General features: G+C 65.6%; 2 protein-coding genes across 2 annotated transcripts in view; both read left to right on the top strand.

The window, feature by feature from the left end:
- The first annotated feature begins 6 nt into the window (after positions 1–6).
- Positions 7–23,179, top strand: LOC131818701 (collagen alpha-1(I) chain-like). The gene is made up of 12 exons (XM_059153335.1): positions 7–65; positions 679–885; positions 7,662–8,210; positions 8,320–8,422; positions 9,454–9,535; positions 11,494–11,570; positions 12,238–12,400; positions 15,392–15,682; positions 19,193–19,245; positions 20,913–21,142; positions 21,243–21,375; positions 23,012–23,179. Exons 1-12 carry the CDS (start codon positions 7–9, stop codon positions 23,177–23,179), a joined length of 2,115 nt encoding a protein of 704 aa, XP_059009318.1.
- Positions 7,764–23,179, top strand: part of ZNF469 (zinc finger protein 469) — a 71,712-nt gene continuing 56,296 nt past the window's right edge. Inside the window, exon 1 of the mRNA XM_059153334.1 lies at positions 7,764–7,857. The gene's annotated coding sequence lies outside the window, so the exon portion shown is untranslated. The remainder of the gene's footprint in view (positions 7,858–23,179) is intronic.

Below are 23,179 nucleotides of genomic sequence, written 5' to 3'. Positions count from 1 at the left end.
GGCGACATGTGGGGCGCCGTCCCCTTGGCATCTGCTGGGCGGCCTCGAGAGGAGGCACCTTCTGAGTGCGTCTGAGGATGAACGGGGTGTGTGAGGCCACAAGGCGCGCGGTGGGGAGACGCGTGCAGGGTCAGCGAGGTGTGGGGGCCTGGGGGGCCCAGGGTGACGCGCAGCAGCCCCGCGAGGCCAGAGTCGAGGTGGGGAAGGCAGGCCAGAGGAGGGATGGGCCCCGGCCTGGAAAGGCAGCTCGGAGCTTGGTGGGCAGAGGCCTCAAGTCCACCCCTGAGTGTGCAGGTCGCCCCGTGGGCACTCAGAAGCCACGGGGGCTGAGAGCAGAGCATGACCATGATCTAGAAAGACCGCCCGCGGTGCTCGCGGACATTTCCACAGCGGGAAGGACGCAGTGCTGTCACCGATACTGACCCGCGTTTGGGGTTGCCACATGATTGGGACTTCGGGAAAAAATGGCCACGTGTCACGCTGCTGGGCCTGGCCACACTGGTTCTCAGCAGCTTCTTCTGTGGCCTGGAGGTGAGCTCTCGCGCCCGGGCCTGGCAGTGACACGGCGACTCGGTGTTCCAGAGCCTACGTCCGCAAGGCAGAGATATTGTATCTGCTCTCGGGAAGCAGCTGGTGGCGAGACAGCCCAGGGCCCTGAGAGCCGTCCCCCTCGCCCAGACCCCGTGGTCGCAGTGGTGCCAGCTCCGTGGGCGTGGCTGGGACGGAGCAGCGAGGCAGCTCCGAGCGAGCCGCAGGTGCTCACCGTCACCCCCAGCGCCCGGGCCAGGTGGCAGCCACACCCCCGGTTGACCAGGCGTCGGGTGCCCACTCCTATCAGCGAAGGGCCGCCTGGGAGGCGGGAGGGCTGAGCACCCTGCCTGATGGGTACTGTCCGCCCCGAGGGCTCGGATGGAACAGGTTCTGAGGGACAGCCCTGTCCTTCCGCATTCCCCTGCCGCTGCCCCGGAGGGGGTGGGGTGTGACGGGACAAGCGCGGTTTCCTTTCGTAAAGTACGGCGATTCTGTAGGCGCGTGTCTGTGATCTCACTAACCTCACAAAATGAAACAAGCATCCAGGCGACCGTCTAGCCCTGCGTGGGGGCTGTGTCCCCCCAGCACCGTGGCGGACCGAGGGCTGGACATGCGACACGGAGGACAACGTGCTCTTCTCCGGATATTGTGACAGGGGGTCTGTGGGGCAGGGACCCTGCGTTCTCACTCGACCCTGTGCACGGATCTCCCTGGGCTGCGCGCCTGCCGGGGGACAGAGGTGGGGGCGTCTCCAGGAGACGCGGTTGGTGCAGGTCCTGGGAAGGAAGGGCCACATGCTAGAGGCGCCCTGTCTCGGGACTATTCTGAGGACGACTAAGTCACGACCGCTGTGGAGGTCTGGGGACACGTGAAGGAGACAAGTCGTCACCCGGGAAGCGTGCGGATCGTGGTTTTAAGAGCTAGCATCCGTGAGATTCTGAGCGCATGGCGCTGGTTGTCAGTAACCCAACGGGCCTCCAGCGACAGGGATCGGGAAACGGAGGCACGGGGTGGGGAAGCCCCTCGCCACGGCCTGCGGGGCTGTGCACCCAGAGCTCCGCCGTGCTGGGTCTCAGACAAGCCCCCGGCCCCGCCCAACGGAAGCAGCTCCGAGGGCTGCAAACATTCACCTGCTGAAGCCTCGAGGCCGTGGGGCTGCCGCCGTGGAGCCCACTCCCTGGAGAGACAGCGGTGACGCCCCAGCCTCCCACGGGATTCTCCCCGGCCGTCCCCGAGCTCTAGTCCGTTCATTTCCTCCACGAACCGGAGTTTTCTGTGCCAGTCCTGACGCGGGCGCCGAGGCTGTGGGGTGAGTGGGACGGAGCTCCTGCTGCTGGCTCAGACACCCTGAGCCCCAGGAGCGGTCGGTGTGATCACACTCACACACACGTATGTACAAATGTCAGTGCACACGCTCCCGTGTGTGCACACGTACGGACGGACATACAGCCTCACATGTGCTCCCACACGCATGTGAACGTAGCTGTACACACACGCTCACACTGGTAAACACACTGGCACACACACGTGTGAACTTGAGGTCAGCCCACCCCCTGTGGGTGCCCCCTCCTGTCCTGGCCCCCATGTCCTCCTGGAGGAGGTGCTCATTCCAGCACCGCCCAGGGGGAGGCAGCAGCACCCCGGGGCGCCAGGCAGGGCTGAGTGGGGGCGTCAGGGACAGCCTGTGCTCGGACCCAGGGCTGCCCGACGTCTGCCGCTGTCCGGAGAGGGCCTGGGCTCAGTGGGCTGGTTCCAGACCCAGACCGGCCCACTCTGTACCCAGACAGGGGCCCCCATGTGCCTCTGCAGGTGGGACACCCCGGGGCCATCAGCCTGTCGACGTCCAGTCAGACTCGCGAATGTCTGATCACTCGCCCGTGACCCCACGACGCTGTCCACGGGGCCACTGCAGCAGGTGGTGGAGACGGAGGCCCCGTGGCTCTCTGATGTCGCCCACTGAAGAAGAACTGGCTTGAGTCTGGGGCCCGAGCGGGATGGATAAGCCGTTTGGAGAGAAAATGATCCCAGGGAAGCTTGCCACATTTTTTCTAGAAGAATGTTGGAAGTTTTGGTGGCCAGGTATGGAAAAAGAAACCTCTGGACACTGAAGTCATTCACGGCGGGCGGGGCGGAGGCGTTTACACAGGCACAGCTGGCGAGGGCACGCCGCTCGCAGAGCCGGGCCTGTGACAAGGGCCGGTTGTGTCCGCCCGCCACGGCCCGTCACCCCGGGCAGCACGAAAACACACATCAATGCGCCTTTGACAGCAGGGCCTTCCTCACGGGCTCCGAATCAACGACCACGCTGAGCAGGATGTAAATTTGTAGTTACCCCTCGGAGACATAATCACAGGAGAAGAACAAGGACAGTGGCACTTGGACCAGGACAGCTGGCTCCTTTCCTGCTGCCGGGCTCGGAGTCGGGGCGTCCGGGACACAGGGTGGGAGGCGGCAGGGCCCCGAGGCCCCGAGGCCCGGGCTGAAGGCCGCCGTCCTTCCTGCCCGGGCCTGCCCGGGGCACTGCCATTCCTTGGGCCGCGCACGGATCTCTCCACCCCGGGCCCTCGCGCGGCAGCCGCCCCATGAAAGAGCCCATTCATGCACCAGGCCGCTGGCTCGGGTCCCTGCAGCCGAGCCGGCCCCCAAGGCCTCTGTTTTCCTTTCATTAGAAGGATTCCCATATTGAAGGCCCGCAGGAGGCTGAGTCCAAGGTGCTGTGCTGAGTGCCGAGAGGCACGGCTGCCCGTGGGTCCTAGCGCTTTCACGAACGGGTCTGACGTACCAGCCCGGAGGGGAAGACAGAGGGTCAGGTCCCGTGGCTGCCGGACGGCAGGGTTGGGGACTGGACCTGAGCCAAGCTGCCCCGTCGCCCTGCCGGGAGGAGCTCAGGAAATGCGGGAATCCTGAGCCAGTGTGTAGGTCAGGGAGGGCTTCCTGGACGTGGAGGAGCTGATCCCAGAAAGGGGGATAAGGTAGGCTGTGGGCTCTGGCAAGTTCTGCACGCTCAGACCCCTGCCAGCCCTTGGTCCCGTGGCCTGGGCTGGCCCACACGTGGGAAAGCACGTAGGTGTTGGTGGCATGTGGGGGGAGCATGCCTGTGTCCGTGTGTTAGACCCTCCTCAGGAAGGGTGCCCTCTGTCTCTCTTGTTGGACCATTTGGAAGACAGGAAGACGGGGACAGAAAGCATCTGAGTCATGCGCCACCGTCAGTCTGGAATGTCTCCTTGGAAGGGCTCGCGGGGCTCAGGCCCCGCCCGCCACCACCCACCCAGCCTCCTGCCCGCCCGCCTCCTCCCTCACCCCACTCCCATCTGCCACCCCCAAGGCTGCAGACCCCCCGAAACACAGACGGTCTTCCGTATGGCCACATAGGAGCTGATGCTTCGCCTTCCGTAGGTAAAGATTGATTCCTTTCCACGTGTCTGTTCCTTTCTGCGCTCTGGAGCCTGTAGGGTTTTTTCCAGAGGCCCTAGACCCAGGGTCAGGGGTGCTGAGGGCACAGCAGGGTGTCAGGGCCGGATAGTGTCTGCCGTGGGACATGCCCTGGCATCATGAGGTCACTTGCCCCTCCTCCCTCAGACCCTGCCCTTGCGCCCAGCTTCCCCAAGACCCCCCAGAGACCCCCAGCCACGGTCAGGAGGAGCGGGGGCTGTCTCACCATGCCTCGGGGGGCCAGCACTGCCCTCCTGGCCACTGCGTTCTCCCTGGGCAGGAGCCCAGAGAGGTGGCTGACTTACCCAGGGACGGGCAGCTAGCAGGGAGCGGGGGACGGAAGCCAGGCCCTCCAAGTTGTCGGGCTCCTTGGCAAGTTCTGCCAACCTTGCTTGTGTTCCGGATGTGGGTCCGGGGAGCCCAGTGTCCAGGCATCCGGGATCGCTGCGCAGATAACTGGCTCTGGAGGGGCCGGGCCTCTCGCTCCTAGAAAGGCCTCAGGTCCTGGGTGCTTCCCTGTCGGCCGGCAGCTGTGCTGAAGGGCAGCTCCGTGTGGCAAGGCCCACACCCCCCATCTGCCAGCCAAGACACCCAGGCAGCAGCCTCTGGGAGGCTGACCCCTGACCCCCGGCCCTCACGGCCATGCCATCAACCTGGGCTCCGCGGGGAGCCAGCAGGCACAAGAGCCGGCCATCGGGGGCCCGGAAGGGGCTGTCCCACTAACTCATGGGTCCTTAGGATGGGTTCCCTGCCTCCTCCAGCCTCAGTTTCCCCATCTGGCAAATGGGCCTAAGGGGCCCGTGGGAGCCCACAAGATCACACGTCCATCTTGCCACGAAAACTCCCAGGAGGGAGCAAACATCCATGTGCCATGTCCCAGGTCAGAGGTCCAGACTCCCAGAGATGAGCATCTGGGCCTCAGGGGTCCCACTAGGTCCAGTGTGGCCCCACACACAGGGCAGGGGCAGGACGTGGCTTTCAAAGTGTGAGCTCATCTGGATGGATGGGTGTCCAGTGCCCAGGCACTGTTGGAGTCAGGCTGCTGCGGCCATGTGACGCTATGTCCCTGGAATTTGCCGGACGCTTCTCACTCCCCCCACCCCTGCTCTGGCTTTGAGGACGTGGTTTCATTTTGACATCAGGCAGAAGTCAAGGAGATGACTCAGGAGTGCTGACTGGCTTTCCCGGCACGCGCAGGGGCCCAGGGAGCCTCTGCCCCCTTGAGAGCGGCCACTGGCGAGCTGCAGGCCCTGGGCGGCAAGGGGGCTTGGCCACGGAGGGGAGTGGAGCTTGACGTCTGTCACTTTGGGCAAGTTGAGTCAGCACCCCTGCTGGGGTACCGGTGGAGAGCAGGATCCGGCACAGATACCCAGTTTCCAGACGTTATTGCAAAAGACCAGGGACTCCCGGCCAAGACCCCGCCCGCCCACGCCATCTCCATGGCACCCCATGCCCATGTCTCCCACTGGGCAGCTCCTCCTGCCAGGGGTGTATGAAGGTCATTGCCGGGCTCTGGGAACTGGGAGGAGGGGAGGGTGCTGCCCGTGGGAAGCCCGGGGACTGCTGGGCTCCACCCCAGGGGACCATGCCCCCGCCACATCGCTGACATTTGGGGCCAGATAATTCTCTGGTATGAGGCCATCCTGTGCCTTGCAGGAGGTCAAGCAGCCTCTCTGGTCTCTGCCATCATGGCCCATAGTTGTGACCACCAAAAATGTCTCTGGTCACTGCCAAATTGTCCCCCGGAGGGGGTATAGTCACCCCCAACGAGAATTGCTGGGTTCTCCGAAGCAAGTGGGCCTAGAGCCTTGGAGCAGGAGCTCCGGGCGACCGGGTCTCCCGCCGGATGGCTCAGCCCCTGGCTCTGTCGGCCAGTGGCCCTGGGGCAGGACAGGCATGTTTGGAACCATCCCGGGAGATGGCAAGTGCAGCAGCCCACCTCCTAGGATGCCAAGTTCGTGCCCTCAGCACCTGGTCCAGGTGGGCAGTGCCAGCCCAGGGTGGGCCTGGGCGTGGCCCTGAGTCCTCTGCCGACCCTCACACCAAGGGGCATCCAGGTACACCAGGGGCTGGGCGCGTATACACACACACACACACACACACACACACACACAGTTCAGAAACCGTGGACTCTTAGAAACAAGGAGAGGCCAGTGAGAAGGCTCCCCAAGCAAATACCATCTGGGAACTTGGTCTGAGCCAGGGGACCCCACGCTGGAAACTTTAGGAAACCAACTTGATTGAAATACCGATTAACTTGAGGGGGGCTCTCAGCGCCTTCCTGTGCCGATTTCCATGGAAAAGGAGATCCCAGGACCCGGAGGCCCAGAATGATGCCCCGGAAATGTGAGCTGAGGCTTGGGCTTTCTGAGTGCCAAGCAGGACCAGGAGGCGGGGGCCTCTGGGTCCCTAACCCGTTGTTCAGTTCCACTTCTCAAGTCCAGGGCAGGGATTTCTGGAACCTCGTTCCAAGGCTGTAATGAACAGCCACGGGGAAACTGACTTTGATGCGCACTGTATTCTAGCTTCTCCTACAGCTCAGAGCCCCTCCGGCTGGTGCAGACCACAGTGACCGGTGCCAGGGGGAAGAGGGGGGCCAGCCGCTGCCTTCCAAGCTGGCCTGCAGGACTCGGGGCCAAAGGCCCTGTGTGTCACCTATACCTTGCTTTACATGATAAAGGTGCTCCTAAGGGGGTGTGAAATTTGAACTTGGGCGAGTTAAAGCTTGCTTGCAGGCTCTCCGACACTGCTCACAGGACCCGTTCTGAACGATGCCTTTCTACCAAGTGAAGACCCGCCCCCGCCCCCCAGCACACAATGTCCCGGCTCAGAGGCTAGGGCTGTCCGTGCCCTGGGGTCCTCTGCAGTGGAGGAGAGAGGACTGCTGCTCGCAGTGGGTGTCTCCCTGGCCTTGAAGGGACCCACAGGGGCACACCGGTGACCAGCCAGTGTCCCATGCCCTGAGCTGTGTGGCCTCAGCAAGGTGTCTTGCCTTCTCTGGACCTTGATGTCCTCCTCTGTGAAGAAAACCATGGGACAGAAGACACGCACTCTGGGGTGTGCATAGTCCCAGCTCCCACCCCCCCCCCATCTGTGTTCCGGAATTCACCAGGCCAGTCTGTGACAGGCCCGAGGCCAAGCAGGTGCCCAGTGATGGGTGTGGCATGAGCCCCCCAACACCAACCCTCCCTGGGGAAGCACAGGAGGAAAATGCCTCATGTGCTGGTCCCTCCGAAGGGCTGGAGAAGGCGCCGTGAGGGGTGGGGATGGAGGAACTATTGGGAACCACATGGATGCACCGAGGCCCCGCAAATCTGACAGTAGTGCTCTACCCAGCCCGGCCATGGAGCACCAGAGGGCTGCCAGCTTGGGGTGGGCTGGGGGCAGGGGGTGCATTAGCCCTGGTTTGATGGCTGCCTACCTTACCCATCAGGGGTCCCCATCACTGGAGCGCGTCCCGTGAAACAGACACCTAGGAAGAGCGGTGCTAAAAATAGCTGGGGGGCAGGGGGTGGACGTTTGTAACCCAAGCCGGCTGTGCCTGGGGGCCGACCCGCGCGCGCTGCCCAGGGCTGGGCCGAAGCACCCAGCCGCCGCCGCCGCCGCTGCGAGCGTGTTCGCGAGGATTGGTCCCGCGCGCGGCCGGACCTGGGAAGCGGGTGGAGGCTGCTCCCCTCCTCTCCCGACCCCGCCCGCAGGGGCAGAGCGCGGCGCAGCGGCGGCGGGGCGGCTCGGTGCCCGGCGGGCGGGCGGCCCGTCTGCGCGGCCCGGGCGGCCTGCGGTCGGGATGAGGACGGCCCTCCGCGCCCAGAGCGCCGGGGCCGCCGCGGCCGTGCCGGGAGCTCGATCGTGCCCGCCAGCGCGGCGAACGGAGCGGGGCCCTCGGAGCGGGAGGTGAGTGTGGCCGCGCCGCGCCTGGGTACGGCGCGGGGACCGGGGTTTGCGCGGCGGGTCACCTGGCTGCCCGCGACCCGCCACGTCCCGGGCGCCGTCGGCGGCGCGCCCCGGCAGGGCCGGACGACCCTCCCCGCGCCCCCGACCCCGCTCGCCGGCCCGGGACGCGCCGCGCCGCCAACGCCAGGGCGCGCCGGGGGCTCGGCGGGGGCCGCGGCGCTGCGAGACCGGCCTCCGCCCTGCCCTGCGCGTCTCGCTGAGCCGGGGCCAGCTCCGCGGGGCACTTTGCAAAGTGCAGCCAGAGTACCCGGGGCTGCGTGCCCGCCGGGGCCGCCGAGCGGGGCCTCCGGAAAGTCGGGCCTCCGGGCAGCAGGGCCGGGGCGGGGGCGCGCGCGGCCGCGGGCCGGCTCATTCATTGCGGGCTGGAGCAGCTGCAACCCCCCCCCCCGCCCCCCGCAACAGGCCCGCGGGCCGCCTCCTCCGCGCTGCCCCCGGGCGTGCCGCCCCAGGCGCTAGCCGGGACGAGAGCTGGCAAGGCGGCAGCGGAGGCAGCGCGCAGGCCAGGGTGGGAGTCTGGGGCGGCTGGGGGCTCCACGCCGCTGCGCGCCTGCGGGGAGGCCACGCGGCACCCACACTCGGGCCCGCGCCCCTGACCGGCTGGGCGCGCCTAGGGAGTCGGGCCGGAGGAACCCGTGGGGACGCGGCGCCGCGCGGCGGCGGCCGGAAGGGAAGGCCGGCGGGGCTCGCGGGGACTTCCCGCAGTCACCCAGACACTGCCCCTGCACCGGGGGCCAAGGAGTCTAGGGGCTCGTAGGGACACACTGCGCTTCTCTTGGACTGGCCTCCCGCGCCCTGGCGGTGACTGAGACCCTTAACTCCTTCCATACCAGCTCTCAAGTAGCGCCTGGTGCCGGGTGGGGACCGTGCCACGTGTAACTGTGCGGAAGCCTCATATCACCAGATAGCGGAACCCCGTGTTGTGGGTCAAGAAACCGAGGATCAGAGAGGTTGGGTGATGGGGCCAACGCTGCACAGCCAGCGAGGAGCAGAGGCTGCTGGCCTCTATCCGATCCCTCACGTGGCCTCCAGTCCAAGGCTGCCTGTTGGTTGAACACATGTGACCGAGCCCTCTCCTGCCCCACACTGTCCTAGGAGCCCACAACCCACCAAAGCCCCCCGCCTCCCTGAGAACAAACACGAGAAGCAGGTAAAATGCCAGGAGTGTCAGCCAGGGGTGTGGAGGGTGGGGAAGCTGGGGCAGGGTCACAGGATGAGGAAGGGCCACCCCTAGGGGTCCAGGGAGGAGGGCGTCCCCCCGGGTGCCATGTGCCCAGCCTGGCAGGTTCCAGAACCACAGGGCAGAGTGTGCCCAGAGCCTCACCTGGTAGTGCAAAGAGGGAGGAGTGCGTCTGAGGCCAAAAGAGAGGCTGGGCCTTGAGGAGAGCCCACTGCCCCTGCAGCGTAGTGGCCTGGGGAGCGTGGGCGAGGGTATGGCTGGAACCAGGGCAATGCGGAAGCCGGCAGTGCTGGGAATGCAGGGTCAAGGAGAACTCAGAGGTTCTTCAACTCCCTCAGCAGTGCTCCCTTCTCCACCAGACCCTGCCTCCAGATGACTGCCAGTGCTTGCATACCCCCGGTGATGGGGACCTCACCCCCTATCACACCGGCCCATCCCAAGGTGCCGCCCCTGGAATAAGCTGAAGGTTAGGAGAAGGCTCTGTTGCAGGTTGAGGGGAAAGCCTCCTACCTGTGGTTTCTGTCGACTCTGGTCCTGTCTCCCTGAGCAGCCCACAGCCATCGGGCTAATGCTTACACACCAATGCCTTTGGAGAATGTTAATAGAGAGATTATGTCCCCCTGAAGCCTAATCTTGTCAGGTCCTGGGCCCTTTCTGACTTGACATTCCAGGTCAGGCACCGTCCTGCCTCCCTCCCTGGGAGAAAGTCAGTGGGTCTCTTCCCTGGCTTCCCATTTGCAGAACTCCAGGGTGGCCTGGAAGCAGAGACCTGTTCCCACCTCCTTTCTTCTGGAACCTCGCCACCATTGACGGTGCCAAAGACGCATGTGCTTCTTGACATCAGTTCACACTGTGGATTCCTCCGGAGTCCGGAGCCTTCCAAGCCAAGCCCCACCCCACCTTCCTCCAGGCTCTCACCGTTCCCGGGATTCAGTTACCCGTCCGCTTCCTCGTCCAAAATGAGGGGCTCGGAGTTTAGGGAAGGTGATGAGTGAAAAGAGGGCCGTCTTCGGAGGCAGCGGCCCGGGGCTGTGTGGGCAAGTCACCCATGTCTCTGACCTGATTTCTCCATCGGGAGAACGGGAGACCTCACAAGGACCAGGGGCACTGAGGCATAGGGTCCCTGCAGCAGAGGCCTGATGCAGGGTGAGCCTCTGTGGCTCCTACCCCGGCAGCTGGGGAGACCCCGCGGGACCTGAGGGAAGGGCTCGGCAGGGGCCAAGGGCCGGGAGGGGTGCCTGGCGCCGGCGACAAGTCCAGGCAGGAGGGCACTGTAGGGCATGGTCACGCAGCCTGGGTTCTGCTGGACGCTGCCTTCCCGGCTTCTCCCCGGCGAGGAACCTCCCCTAGCCGGCTGGCCCAGTCCACTCTGGTTCATTCTAGATGTGCGCGGAAGGAGGGAGACTTGAGCAGGGCAAGAGCAGCCCACCTTCCCACGACTGCAGGCGGCACTAAACCTGGGGCCCTTCATTCTAGGCCGGCCGCCGCCCCACGCCATCCCCCTCCCCTGTGACCGTCCTCGGGGTCCACTCTTGGGATGCCCTTCCGCCTCCTGCCCGTGACCTCCTGCCCAGGACACCTAGCCTCCTGTCTCCCGTCTCCGGCGGCCAGCCACCTCCTTGCCATGGCTCGTGTCCCCTGCCCTGTCGGCTCCGGCCTCAGCCCCTCCGGCACCCCACCTGCGGATGTGTGTGGGCGCGGCTCATCCCTCCACTAGAGGACACCTGCTCAGCGCCCCGTCCCCGCTGGGCCGGCTCTAGCGGCACTCGGCACACGGGCTGGGGGCTCGCAGGACTCTCAGAGAATGAGCTCGGGTCGTGTTGGAGACGAGCTTGAGCTTGGCGGAGGGCATAATGGGGAGCGGGGGAGGCCGAGCCAGATGTCCCTGCAGGTACCAACGCCGTGTCTTCGCCTCTCCCCTGCTGGCGGGTCCTCCCCAGCCACAGCTGGGTCTGCACGTGGAGCAGGCTGGTCACCGCATGGGGGCCGCCAGCCTGCTGAGGGGCTCTGTCCACCCAGGGCGCCGCCCGGAAGGCCCCACTTGAGACATACGTGCCATACGCGGGCCACTGTCCTGGTCCCGAGGACGTCCTGTGTGCCCACAGGAAGCTGCCCCCCAGCCCCCAAGGCCAGAGAGTGCGACACCTGTCGCTTCTGACCTGAGATTCCCTCTCCCTCATCACGGGCTGTCAAGCCTCCAAGACCCCCCTCCGGGTCATTCGGGGTCAACATCACTCTTGTAGGCCCTCCTTTGGCTCCGGTGCATCAGGCCAGCTTGGAGAAGGGCTGGGAAGCAGGGTGGCAGGCCGGTCAGGGGCCCACCGAGGGCGGCGGCGGGGCGGGGTGGGGGGGTGGCAGGGCCAGGCCTGGTTAGCACCACTGGGAGCTCCTGCCTCCAGATGTTCATCGAAGCCCGCGGGCCCCGCCCCCTCGCGCTGCCCTGCGGTTTCTGGTGCTGCTTCCCAACCGCCAGAAAGTGAGGTCAGCGACTGCACTGGCAGGGCTTTGGGGGTTGTGACCCCGCGTCAAAGTACAGGTTTCCTGCTCACTACTCATCTCAGCTCCTGTTGGGGTCGAGGTGGTCTCGGAGAATTACATCCTTGTGTAAATAGAACCGGCTTTGGGGAGGAGAGCTCCGGATCTGAGTGCGGGGGGGGGGGGGGACTGTGGGCGGAGCCTAAAGGCGGAGGCGGGAGGCTGGGCTTGTCTAGGGGACTCCGGGGTTGGCCCCCCAATCTTGAAATGGTGGTCCCAGGCCCCCTGCCCACCTCTTCTCCCTGTCCCCCCCGTGCTCGATGAAGGCCTCCCAGCGCGGGCGGCAGAGCCGTCTTCCCGTCCCCGGGGGGGCTCTGCGTTCCCGGGGACGGTGCTCAAGGCTCTTGAGGGAAAGCAGCGTGGACTTGGGGCCCCTCAGAGCCCTCGGTCAGGTCCCACTCTCTGGCTGCGCCGCCCTTCCAGGCACGCCTGGGCCGCAGAGACCGTGGCCAGCCAGGGCTGGAGGCCGCGTGCCCGTTAGCGTGTGCACGGACAGGTGGGCGCTCAGGACCGCAGCCCCCTCTGCCCTCCCGGCCCCTGGCTGGAGCCGGGGCGGGGCGGGGACATTCCATCCTGGCCGCTTGCTCACAGCCTCTGTCCTGACTCAGGACTGCTCGCAGGGCCTGCATCCCAGCCAAACAGGCCAAACAAAATCCACATTCATGAGCGGCCATCGAGGCTTGCTGGCGGCCCGGGCACAGATGCCGCCTGCAGATGTGACCGTTGTCTTCCCCACATTCCTCCGGAGCCGCCGCGCCAAGGTGGCTGTGGGTAAACAGGGCTGCCCCTCCCGGCCTGCATGGGGTTGGCGGGGCCCTGCTCTCTGGGGACACAGCAGAGGGGGGCTTCTCTGGGCTCCTGGCAAGGGGCGGGGGGTGGTGAGTGCAGAGACGCCAAGACCCTGGCTGGACCGAGCGAGGGAGCCAGGACTGGGTCCTGGTACTGGAGGAAAGGCCCCCTCAGCCGGGGCCGGTGGTCGTCCCACGTCCCAGACCAGCCTGACTCAGCAGGGACCTCCCAGGCTGGAGCAGAGTGCGCAGAGCCCAAGTGCAGGGCTCCGGGTCCGTAGTGTGTTCACACGGGTGTGCCGGCAAGCCCGCCGTCTCCTCCTGGAGCACTTCCATCCCCCAGAAACAAACGCTGCACCCCATGGCGGTCCCTGCCCTGCCCCCCCCCCATGCCAGCCCCAGCCCTGGAAACCACGAATCTGCTGTCCGCCTCTGCAGAGTTGCCTACTCAGGACATTTGCCGTGCATGAAGTCACATGGCATTTATGGCTGCCTGACTTCACTCCTCGGATCGTCGCCGTGGGGCGTCCCCAGCGTAGTGTGCCCGTGGCCTTGTTCCTTTTTACGGCTGAGTACTATTCCGTGGTGTGGCTGGACCACCGGTCGTGCGGAGCCGCTGGGAGCACTGGGAACACGTCTCAGTGGGGCGTGCGTTTGAGGTTCTCAAGGACAGAGTCTGGGAGAGGGACGCCGGCCTCCGTGCTCACCGTCACCGTCCCCAGCGGCACTGTGTCCCGTCCACGCCAGCGTGTAAGGCTGTGGGGGCCTCCATATCCCTTTCTGTGCGCGAGGAAGCCAGGACAGGAGGAGAAGGCCCAGGGTCCCATGGCTGGGAAGGGAGGCCCCGGATGTGACCTCTGCCCGGGCTCCAGAGCCACAAGCACACAGACGGGGAAGTGGAGGCAGAGACCATAACAGTCGCAGTGCGGGGCACTGCCCTGTGGGAGGTTCTGCCCCCTCACCCCTGCCCTCCCTGAGGCTTCTCCTGGGCCCTTAGTGCGTGCCGGGCGGTGGCCCCTCTGCACACACGTGCCCTGCTGTTGCCCTCACAGTGGCCTCAGGGGAGGGCCCTGCGACACTGCCGGAAACTTCTGCTGCTCATCATCCTCACAGGCAAAGGGACCTGTGGCCTTTTCCCAGGCCAACAGCTCACCGCAGAGAAGGAATCTCCCCACCATTCAGACACGGATCCAGGAAGCCCAAGCATCACACGCGGAGATCCACTGACCGGTGGGCCTTTAGCGCTGGCCTGCCCCAGAGTAGCAGGGCCCTGAGCCCGTCCTGTGGCTACGGTTCCAGAATTCATGATCAGAACGGACGTAGCAAACAACCAGCGGGATCCACTGCCAGGATCCTGGCTCTCCCCGCCAGGAGTGATAACGTGGTCCCCAGTGCGCCCGGCGGGGAGCTGTCAGGGGGCTCGGGGGCTCGGCCAGGCAGCCTCACCGCACACAGGACAAGAGCACACACCTTCCACAGCTCCCGTGGGGTGTGAAGACTGGGAGCCTCGGCCCTGGGCCATCCTAGGCTGGCTCCTGCTGGGAGGTGTCTCCCACGGACACAGCCACATCGGAGAGAGAGTGTCAGGGGCTCAGTGTCCTCCCAGAGCAGGCTGACCACTCCTTAGCCATACATACCCTGTGTGCAGAGGCAGAGGGGACAGTGTCCTCCCCAGGACAGCCACAGAGCTGGGCACACTCTGTGCTTCCTGCACGGGTCTGGGGGTCATCTGCTGAAGGCCACTGGGGGCCAGGCTGTGCCCTGGGCTTTGGGGCCGCTGGAACAGGACGGTCAGCCCTCTCCATTAGGCCGTCCAGGGCTGATCTGCACTATAGTGGCCGAGCAGCTGTGAATGCTGTGTCCCTCTCCTGGAAAGGCAGGACTGCAGGAGCTGCCTTGTAGGTGAGGAAACAGATACGGGGTTGGGGGACCAGCCTGTCCCTGGAGCCTAAGGGCCTGGGCATAGCCTGGGGGTGGGGGGATACTGGCCCCCAGCCCTGCCCACAGCCTTCCTTGTCCAAGTGCTTCACGGTGTGTGGCCGTGAGAGCAGGGAAGCGTGTGAGTGTGTGAGCGTGCCTGCACGCAGACACCTGTGGACGCATGTGTGCACATCTGAGTGTGCGGGCCTGTGGGCGTGTGCACGTGTGTCACACCGTACTAGAACATGAATACACAGCACAAGCCACAGTTGCGAGGTGCATGGGAGACCCTGAAAGTTCGGATGAAATTCCTTGCGTGTCACACGTCGCGACTGAAATGCCGCCGTCCCAGCGCGCCTTCAGCCTACAGCCAAGGGGGGTCCAGCTTCCTGAGACCTGGAGTGGTCGTTTTGTACGTAACTGGAGTCGGTTCCGACCAGCGTGTGCGAGCACTCCGTCTCCGTGTGTCCGTGGCCGCCGTGCGCCACTGGCGTCTGAGTTCCCCACCCCCACCCCCCCGCCGACTGTGGAGCCCCTGGTGCCCACCCCTTGCAGAGATCACCTCCCGCCCCTTGCCCCCACGTCCTCCAGGAAGCCCTCCAGACTTCTCTTCCTTCTCGGACCCTCGGTTTCTCAGACGGGGGTCAGCAGCCCTGGGTCGGACCCCTGCATCCCCCCTGCTCTGCTGGGTCAGAACTGACGGGGGCGGCCTGGGACCCTGCAGCCTTGTCCACATGGAAGTGGTGTGTCCATGTGTCCTCTGCAGCGTCCGTGCGTCCTTCCCTGGACGCCGTGCGCTGGGCTCATGGGATGGCAGCTGTCCCCAAGAGCACTGTCCCCTTGCTCACCTGCAAAGCAAAGCACGTGCTCCTTGTGGTGTCTGAAAAACAGACCGTCCCTCAGAGCCCGCCTCCGGGGCTGCCCCACCTTTCCTCGGAGACGGCGCCCCTCCCGAGGCAGCCCGGTCCCTCCCCTCCTCAGGCCCTCCAGAACCCCCCCACCCCGTGCATGTGGGTCCCACGACTCACGTCCCGGAGTGCCCGTCCTCTTCCAGCTCCTGGAGCGCCGCCAGGCCCGGGCGTGGAGCGGCCTCGCGTCGGTGCCGGCGGACTCCGGGCACGCGTGGGCGGAGCGGTCTCTGCCATCCGGGGAGAACGTCTGGCCGCAGGCCCTGGCAGGAAGCTGACCTCGAGGGTACCACTCGGCGGGCAGCCGTGCCCCGTTTATAAATACACGCTGCCGCCGGGCCAGCCCACGTGCACTCCTGCTCCCCGCCCTGCAGCGCCCTCCCAGCAGAAGGAGGACAGCCGGCGGCCCTCTGCGCCCGGCCCCGCGGTCACTCCCGGTGGGTGGGAGCGTGCCCGATGCAGGGTCAGCTCAGGGCCCGCGGCACCCGATTGTTATCTGAGCGCACTCGCCGACCTGCCCAGGCCGAGGCTGCATTTAGCCCTGGGAAGGCTCCCTGTGCCGGCAGCTTTTCTTGGACCTCGAGGCTGTACTTATGCCGGGCCGGTGCCTGGGGAGTAATTAGAGGCTCAGAAGCTGCCGGAGGGGCCTGAGCCCTGAGGCCTCCTAGGCCGTGTCCCCCAGAGCTTGCTGAGTAGAGCAGCAGCACTGAATTTACCCAAGCAGCTCCATGCTGAGCCCCCGGGGACCCAGAGACCCCGGCACGTCGGGCCGAGGAGGAGCTCAGGGCGAGCGTGGGGCTTAGTCAGGCATTTCCTCACCTCCTCCAGCCTCAGTCTCCCCACTGCCCTGCCTCCCAGGACAGGAATGAGAGCTTGTGTGGCTGGCGATGAGCCTGAAAAACCCGTCGCCGGGGACTGGGAACGGCATCCGGCAATAGGCGTTTCACCAGAAGACGGAGTTGACGTCACGTCCCCAGCCTTCTGGCCGCCGGTCGTCCCAGGCACGTGCCCTCAGGAAGAGTGGCAGGCCCCCACGTGCGGGCGGCCCTGGGGCCTCGGCAGAAAGGGGCTCACCGTCCACACCGGCGCCGTCCAGAGAACCCGGGATGCGAGTCCTGGGTGGGGAGTTCCGGCGTGATCGGGGACAGCAGGTCGGGAAGGGCAGGAGGTCAGTGGATCACACGTCTCAAACACAAGCCTGCGTGTAAACGTTGCACACACACATGTAGCATGCTGTGTGTTATGGAGCTCGCCGTGTATGTAACCGGTGCCAGCTACGTGGCCGTGTGCGTGTGTGCATAGCGTGTAACTGGCGTGTCTGGTCTGTTGCACGACAGCCCCGGACACCATGTGCCAGGCGCCGTGCTGGAGCTGTGCCCCGATCACGGGTGTGACTCCCACAGGACCCCTCTGTGTAGATGACTTGAGGATACTGTGCGTGGAGGCTCCGAGGGGCACACCCAGCTCCCCAAGGAGGGCTTGAACCCCAGTTTGCAAATCTAAAGTCTTTCCTACCCTGGGTTGGGTTGTCCCACAGCCCAGCACGGGCCGCAGTCCACACACGTGCCCCAGTGCCAGGACAGTGTCGCAGTCGGCGCCCCAGGAGGCAGACTCAGGAGCTCGGGGGAGCTCGGATGTGGACCCCTTGCTTGGCCGGACTGTCCGTGGTGCGCCCCGGGAGTGGATGGACAGCATGGACCTGCGACACCTCCACCGCAAAGCGGTCATTCTCACGGGCTGGGGACAAAGCAGGTGATGAGAACATCACTCCCTGTGCTGACAGCCTGACCCCCACCCCCTGCCCCATCTGGTTTAGTGCCCAGCCACCCCTCTGAACAGAGGGGATCTCTGGAGTGAGAGCCGCACCTGTCACTAGCTGTGTAAGCAGCAGCCCCAAACCCAGGATGGCTGTGGCCACTCGCAGAGCATTTGCAGCTGAGCCAGTCTGTGCGCCGTGGGCCGGGCCAAGAAGAGGCATAGAGGTGCTTACAAGCCGCCGGGCTCCTTCCGAGCGGTCTGCTGCTTTCCAGAGCCCTCGCGGAAGGACCAGCCCTCTACAGCCCAGCTGTGAGGATGGTAGCAGCCCAGCCAGGGGTCGGCCGCGGGCTACCGGGTGGGATCTCTAGGCAGAGCTGGAGGGGACTAGGGGAGCTGGGCCTCTCGGTGCCCTAGTCTGTCGGCAGTCAGCTCTGTGCTCAGCGCAGCACGGGAGTGTCTTGTAGCAGCCCCGCACGGTGGAGCAGGCCCAGGGAAGACAGCCAGGGTCAGGACAGAGGACAGGAAGGGGGTCAGAAAGAGCACGACCGTGTTTCCTGCCGGGGGTGGCAGAGCATCCACTCTAGGGAAGGACACGTCTGGCTCCCCAACCCCCAGCCTCCGCTCTGGCCTGCATGCCCCGGGGCCCTCCAGAGGCTCCAGGGGAAGGGGGATCCAGACTCAGATGGCTGCGTAAGGTCCCGCCTCCCGCAGGACTCCCACTGACTAGGCGTGTACCCGGGGGAGGGCACGGCTTGTCCCTTCTCCCAGCCACGAGACAGAGGCTGTTCGTGACAGTCTGTGGGCTCCCAGGCCACCCAACTCCAACCACGTCCTGTCCTCTTCTGGGGTGTGAGAGCAGGCGGTGGGGCATTTGCTCACTCTGAGACTGCTCCCTTGGCCCTGCAGTGAGCCAGGGGCTCCAGTACAGCAGTCAAAACCCCAAGACCCGAACTGCAGTCCTGACGACGGATGGACGGATGGGTGGACGGATGGGTGGACAGATGGACGGGTGACTACCTTTTCCAGGCAGTGTGCCAGGCAGAGACCCGACTGTGCACCTGTCATGTGAGGCTCTGTCCCCCAGGGGCTTCCCGTCGACCAGGAGGCCATGAATCCAGGCACTACATGAAGCCCTGAGCGGGCACTGCAAGTGTTGCCGGATGATGAAGTCTCTGAAATGTCACGAGGGCAGATGACCAGGAGACAGTGATGGGACAGTGACGTGGCGAGAAGCTGCCACCTGAGCACGAGCATGAGGGCGTGTGGGGACAGACATGTGCGTCCCAGTGGAGCCTCAGTGGCCCCTGGCCCTTGCCTGTTCTCCAGCACTGCACGGTTACCCACTGTCTGAGCCCGCACGGGGACTAACTCTGCCAGGGGCCAGGGGCACAGGGAGCGGCCAGCTGCCTGCCTGCCTATGGGCACCTCTCCTCTGGTTCCGGGAGCCTCTCTGTCCGAGTTCACCCCTGTCTGTCTCCCCCATTCAGTTCCTCCCCTGGTGGGGACTCCAGCTGGGGAGGACGTCCAGGGGCTAAGCCCGGGTCGCGCGGCCAGTCAGGCTTTGCGGGGGTCTGCTGACTGTCTCATCTGACCGGCCTGCACAGAGCGGAAAGACCCCACAAAAAAGGCCAGCTCAGCCTGGGAAGAGAAAACACTGACACCCAGCCTCACGTGGGAGACGTGTGGATCAGGACACTTTCAACTTCTCCAAGGTCCAGACCCTCGGAGAGGGGGGAGGAAGGGTGGGGCCAAGAGTCTGGGTCAGAAGCACAGAGCCCAGGACCCGGAGTCCCGAGGCCAGGGCAGTGACAGCGCGTGGGAGCGCCCGTCCAGCAGGGCGACCCCGGGCCATGGTCCGACACCCCATGGGGCCTAGCAGTCACCCCGGGCTTGACACACCGTGCAGACCGCTCTGAGTGCGTGCGGTAGCCGCACCTTTACACTTGCAGCATTTTTCAGAGCGAAGCCCGGATGCCCCATCACTCTGCCTGTAAAGACTTCCAGAAACACTGCTGGCCCTTCAGGGAGGGACAAGCCAGTGGTCGGCAGTTAGGGGTTTCAGAGAGGGTAGTAACGAGTTACCAGTGCAGATGAGTCACTGGCCTTTCTAATGGAAGCGAGAGGGAGTCTGAGGCCTTCCCCGTGGCCGTATCCCTCTTCAGCCCCATTCTGTGAGGCTTTCCTGGCAGGCGAGGACGGGAAGGTGATGGAGCCCGTGGCAGCTGAGCTGCTGGAAGCGACGGTCCCCGGAGCACGGACGTCATCTGTGCCGGGTCAAACGGGAAAACCTAGGAGCCTTAGAGAACACTGGAGACCTCCGGCGCAGGACGGTTGCTTTGAGAGCACGCGTGACTGTGCTCACGGGGCAGCCCTTCCCTTCTGAGCGGCCGGTGGGGGGGACCGAGGTGCAGCAGGACGGAGGCACTGACCACTGTACAGAGCTGAGTGCTAGTGGCCGCGTGAGGAGGAGAATGATAAAGTGAAGCACAGGGTTGGGCCTCTCAGGACAGCCAGCTGCTGGACAAGGACAGGACCAGCGCCCAGCAGAGTCCCCTGGGAGCCCCCGTATGAGGCTGCATTGGTCACAGGGGGACAGAACTCAGCTCAAAACAGGTTAAGCAAAAGGAAACCATTTGGCTCACAAAATGGGGTGACACAGGGTCTGCATCCTGTGTAGCTGGGTCCAGGCACACCCATGGTGGCCTCGGAGTCCAGCCTCGTGGCAAGGGGACAGTCAGCCCCCTGGAAGCACATGGACGGGGGGAGAGGAGGGGTTCTCCCCAAGGCACACCCGAGTGACCGTTGCCGGAAACACGGAGGGGTGCTGGGCCGGCACGGGACGGACGCCCCACAGAGACCACCGGCAGGGGTGGCCCGGGCGGGAGATGGAGGCGAGCGGGAAGACCCAAGCCCTGAATCTTGGGGCACAGCCCCCAAGCAGGACGGGGGTGCGAGCTCGCAGCTCCCGGGTCAGATCCGCTCTGCACGCGTGTCGGGCGTGGCCTTGGGCTGTTTTCAAAATCACAGGCGTCCACAGTGATACCCGCGCTTCCGTTGGAAACCTGCGGGAGGCGTCCCTGCCGCGGCCGCACGGCCACGGGACACGGCAGGGGTGAGGCACGAACAGGTCGCGGCGGCCCCCGTGGCCGTGCCGGCTCCTGCCTCACGTGCTCTCACCCGGCCCCTCGAGGCCTGCGGGGGCTGCGGCTGAGAGAGAGCACGGTCCTGGCACGGCTGGCGGGACGAAGACGCGGCTAACCACGGGGAGGGACAGACCCAGGGCTGTGGGGTCCTGCGGGACCCCAGGAAACAGGCGAAGTTGGGAGCCTCGAGCCGTCAAGGCCAGCCCCTCCCAGCCACCCCCACAGGGCTGCAGCGTCCTTCCCTCGGCCCCCGCCGAGGGCCCAGGCCAGAAGAGCCCCCCGGCCCTGCCGCCCGCAAGGCAAGCCGGCCTCCGCGGCCTGCCCCCGAGCACTCGCACTGGAGCTCTTGGCAGCTGGGGAGCGCTAACGTGGCTCCGCTGCTTGGGGGACTTTGAAGGAAACTAATTAAAAGCAGCTCAGATGTGAACAGCTGGACAGTGGCAGGGGCCGGGGCAACTTTCCACAGGGCCCAGAGCGAGCCGCTGAGCCGCCACCATGAGCCGCTGCGTCCGGCCGGGCCCGCAACGGCCCCTGGCCGGGAAGCTGGGTCCAGGGGATCCAGGGGTCTGGGGGACAGGGGCAGGAGTGTGCGCATGCTCGGTGCTCAGGGTGGCTGCTGTGGCGGTGGGGGGCGGTCCCTTGCCGCAACCCCTAGAGCCGCCATCCCTCAAACCCAGGCTGAGGAGGGGCTCTGCAGAGAGCACCGTGTTGCTCCTCCGCCTGGAGGTCTGCAGGAGACCCGCTCTCGGGTCCTTGTCGTTGTAAGTGCCCCTGCCTTGCGTCGGAAAGCCAGAAGGCCGAGTGCGTGCCCTCCCTCAGCGCGGCCTCGGGGAGTCCCGGGGATGCCCCTCCTGGGGAGAGCTTTGAAGCCCTACAGTCTTCCTCTGACCTAAAAACCGGTGTACACCTTTTATCTGAGGAAGAGGACCAACACGATCCCGACAGCGTGGAAGGGGGTGGCGTGAGCGAGCCGGCCCCTCTAGATGCCCGGAGCCTGTGCGCCGGCAGCCAGGGCTCTCCCGCCCCGTGACCCCAGCAGGCCTGCAGTCAAGCCAGGGCACCCAGGGGACAGCAGCCGGCTGTGACGGGCCCGCAGGAGTGGCGTGGAGACCGCGGGGGCCTGGCTGGCACAGAGCTGCGTGGGCCTCCGTCCACACCAGTCCGTGCACAGCCGCACCGGGAGAGTTCAGGATGCTTGTCCGTGCCGGGAGCGGGGTGACGCGGCCATGGTGGGGGCCCCTCTGCTCCACGGGACACACGTTGCTGGTTCTATATATTCCACATCCGATTCGATCACGGTCTCACGGAGGCTGCACCAGGCCCGCAGGGAGGTCCCTGACGCCCACTGGCTCACTGCGACCTCCCACAGCCTGTGCGGCAGGTGCTGTTGGGATCCCCACTGTCCGCAGGGGACACAGGTGTCATGGCCCACGCAGCTGGATTCCACACCGGCACCTCACATTCTGTGTAGGTTTTCAGGGTGTTTCCAGCTGCGCCGGCCCTACTGGTGACCCCAGACAGGAAGAAACCAGAGGCAGCAGTGTCCCGAGCTGTCAGGGCACCCAGGGGCCTCTGAACGGCTGAGCCCAGTGTCCTACATGTAGAGACGTCAGCAGCAGGACAGACAACAGGCACACACACCCCGGTATGCACACGCACAGAGGTGCACAGGCGCACGTGGGCACACACACGCGGGCACACGCAGACACACACACTCGGGCACACACAGACACACACGCATGGGCATACGCGGACACACGCAGACACACACAGGCAGGGGTGCTCACTGCACCCTGACCCCCGCCTCCTCCGAGCCCTCTGGGCCAGGAACCTGGTAACAGGCACCCCCTGCTGGACGTCGAGGGGACAGGACGGCCGCACACCCAGAGGCCTCCACAGCCTCTCTGAGACCCCGCTGGGAACCAGCTGGGTGCACGCACTGCCCTCCCGGCCAGCATCCCCGGGGCGGGCGAGATCTCATGGGGAAATGGGGTCCCAGAGAGACACATTCTAGCATCGCTTTGTGAGGATCTGAATTCCTGCCTTGTAGGAGATCTGTCCGCGCCCCCGGGGTCATTATACTAACACCAGGGACACGGTGACCGCGAACACTCACTGGGGCGGGCCATGAGCTGATGCTCGACCTGTGCCGTCTGATGTGACCCTGCAGACCCCACGAGCAGGGACCAGCATCAGACTCACTGACAGGCGGGTGAATGGGGCGGAGAGGCTGAGTGATGGCCCGAGGTCACCCAGCAAGGAAACAGTGGTGCCTCCCTCGGACCACAGCATCTGCGTCCTCAGTCCCCCTTTCCCAATGGGGCCTGACTGGCCCATGGCCTCCAGCTCGTAGAGGGGCCAGGACCCCTCTCCTGAGGCATCAGAGAGCCCGTGGCTGGACAGACTCATGGGGACTTGGGGAGCTGCAGGGCCGGCCCGGTGTGGCCATGACTCTGCACGCGCGACGGGCGCCAGCAAGGTGGCTCCCAGGCCCTCTTTGAAGAAACACGTGGTCTCAGCCCTGTCCAGCCAGGGTCCCGGGCCCCAGCGATCCCGAGGCAAGTGCCAGGCCTGATACGCTCTGCCCTCAGGGACACGTGGTCCAGCAGTGGGGCGCGGGGGTCAAGCAAGCACATGACTAGAGGCCGTGGATGAGACCAGGTAGGCTTCCGGGCAGGTGACATTCCCGAAGACAGAGGCCCGCGGGCAGCACAGGCCTAGCCCCCCACCCCCGCCCTCCTGGGTCCCCGCCCCATCCCCACCCAGATCGCAGCGGGCAGAGCTGAGCGAGTCCATTAAAATTAGAGCCCAGACCGCGCGACTCTCAGGAGGGCTGTGGCCGTGAGACCGGGGTCTGACCCGTAGCAGGACGCATTTGCCGACTCTCCGTGGAAGAAGGGCTCTCCGGGCCGTGTGGGGCTCCCTGTGCCGGCCCCGGGGGGAGAGGGGCCCGTGAATGCCCCCGAGTGCCTGCCGCTCACGGCACAACACGCTGACCGAGTGTCCACACTGCTGGGCCTCGGTGTCCCCTAG

This window comes from Mustela lutreola, chromosome 16, assembly GCF_030435805.1.
Source record: "Mustela lutreola isolate mMusLut2 chromosome 16, mMusLut2.pri, whole genome shotgun sequence".
Classification (NCBI taxonomy): domain Eukaryota; kingdom Metazoa; phylum Chordata; class Mammalia; order Carnivora; family Mustelidae; genus Mustela; species Mustela lutreola.
The sequence above is the reverse complement of the archived record's forward strand: the minus strand, read 5'-3'. Positions and strand labels throughout refer to the sequence as shown.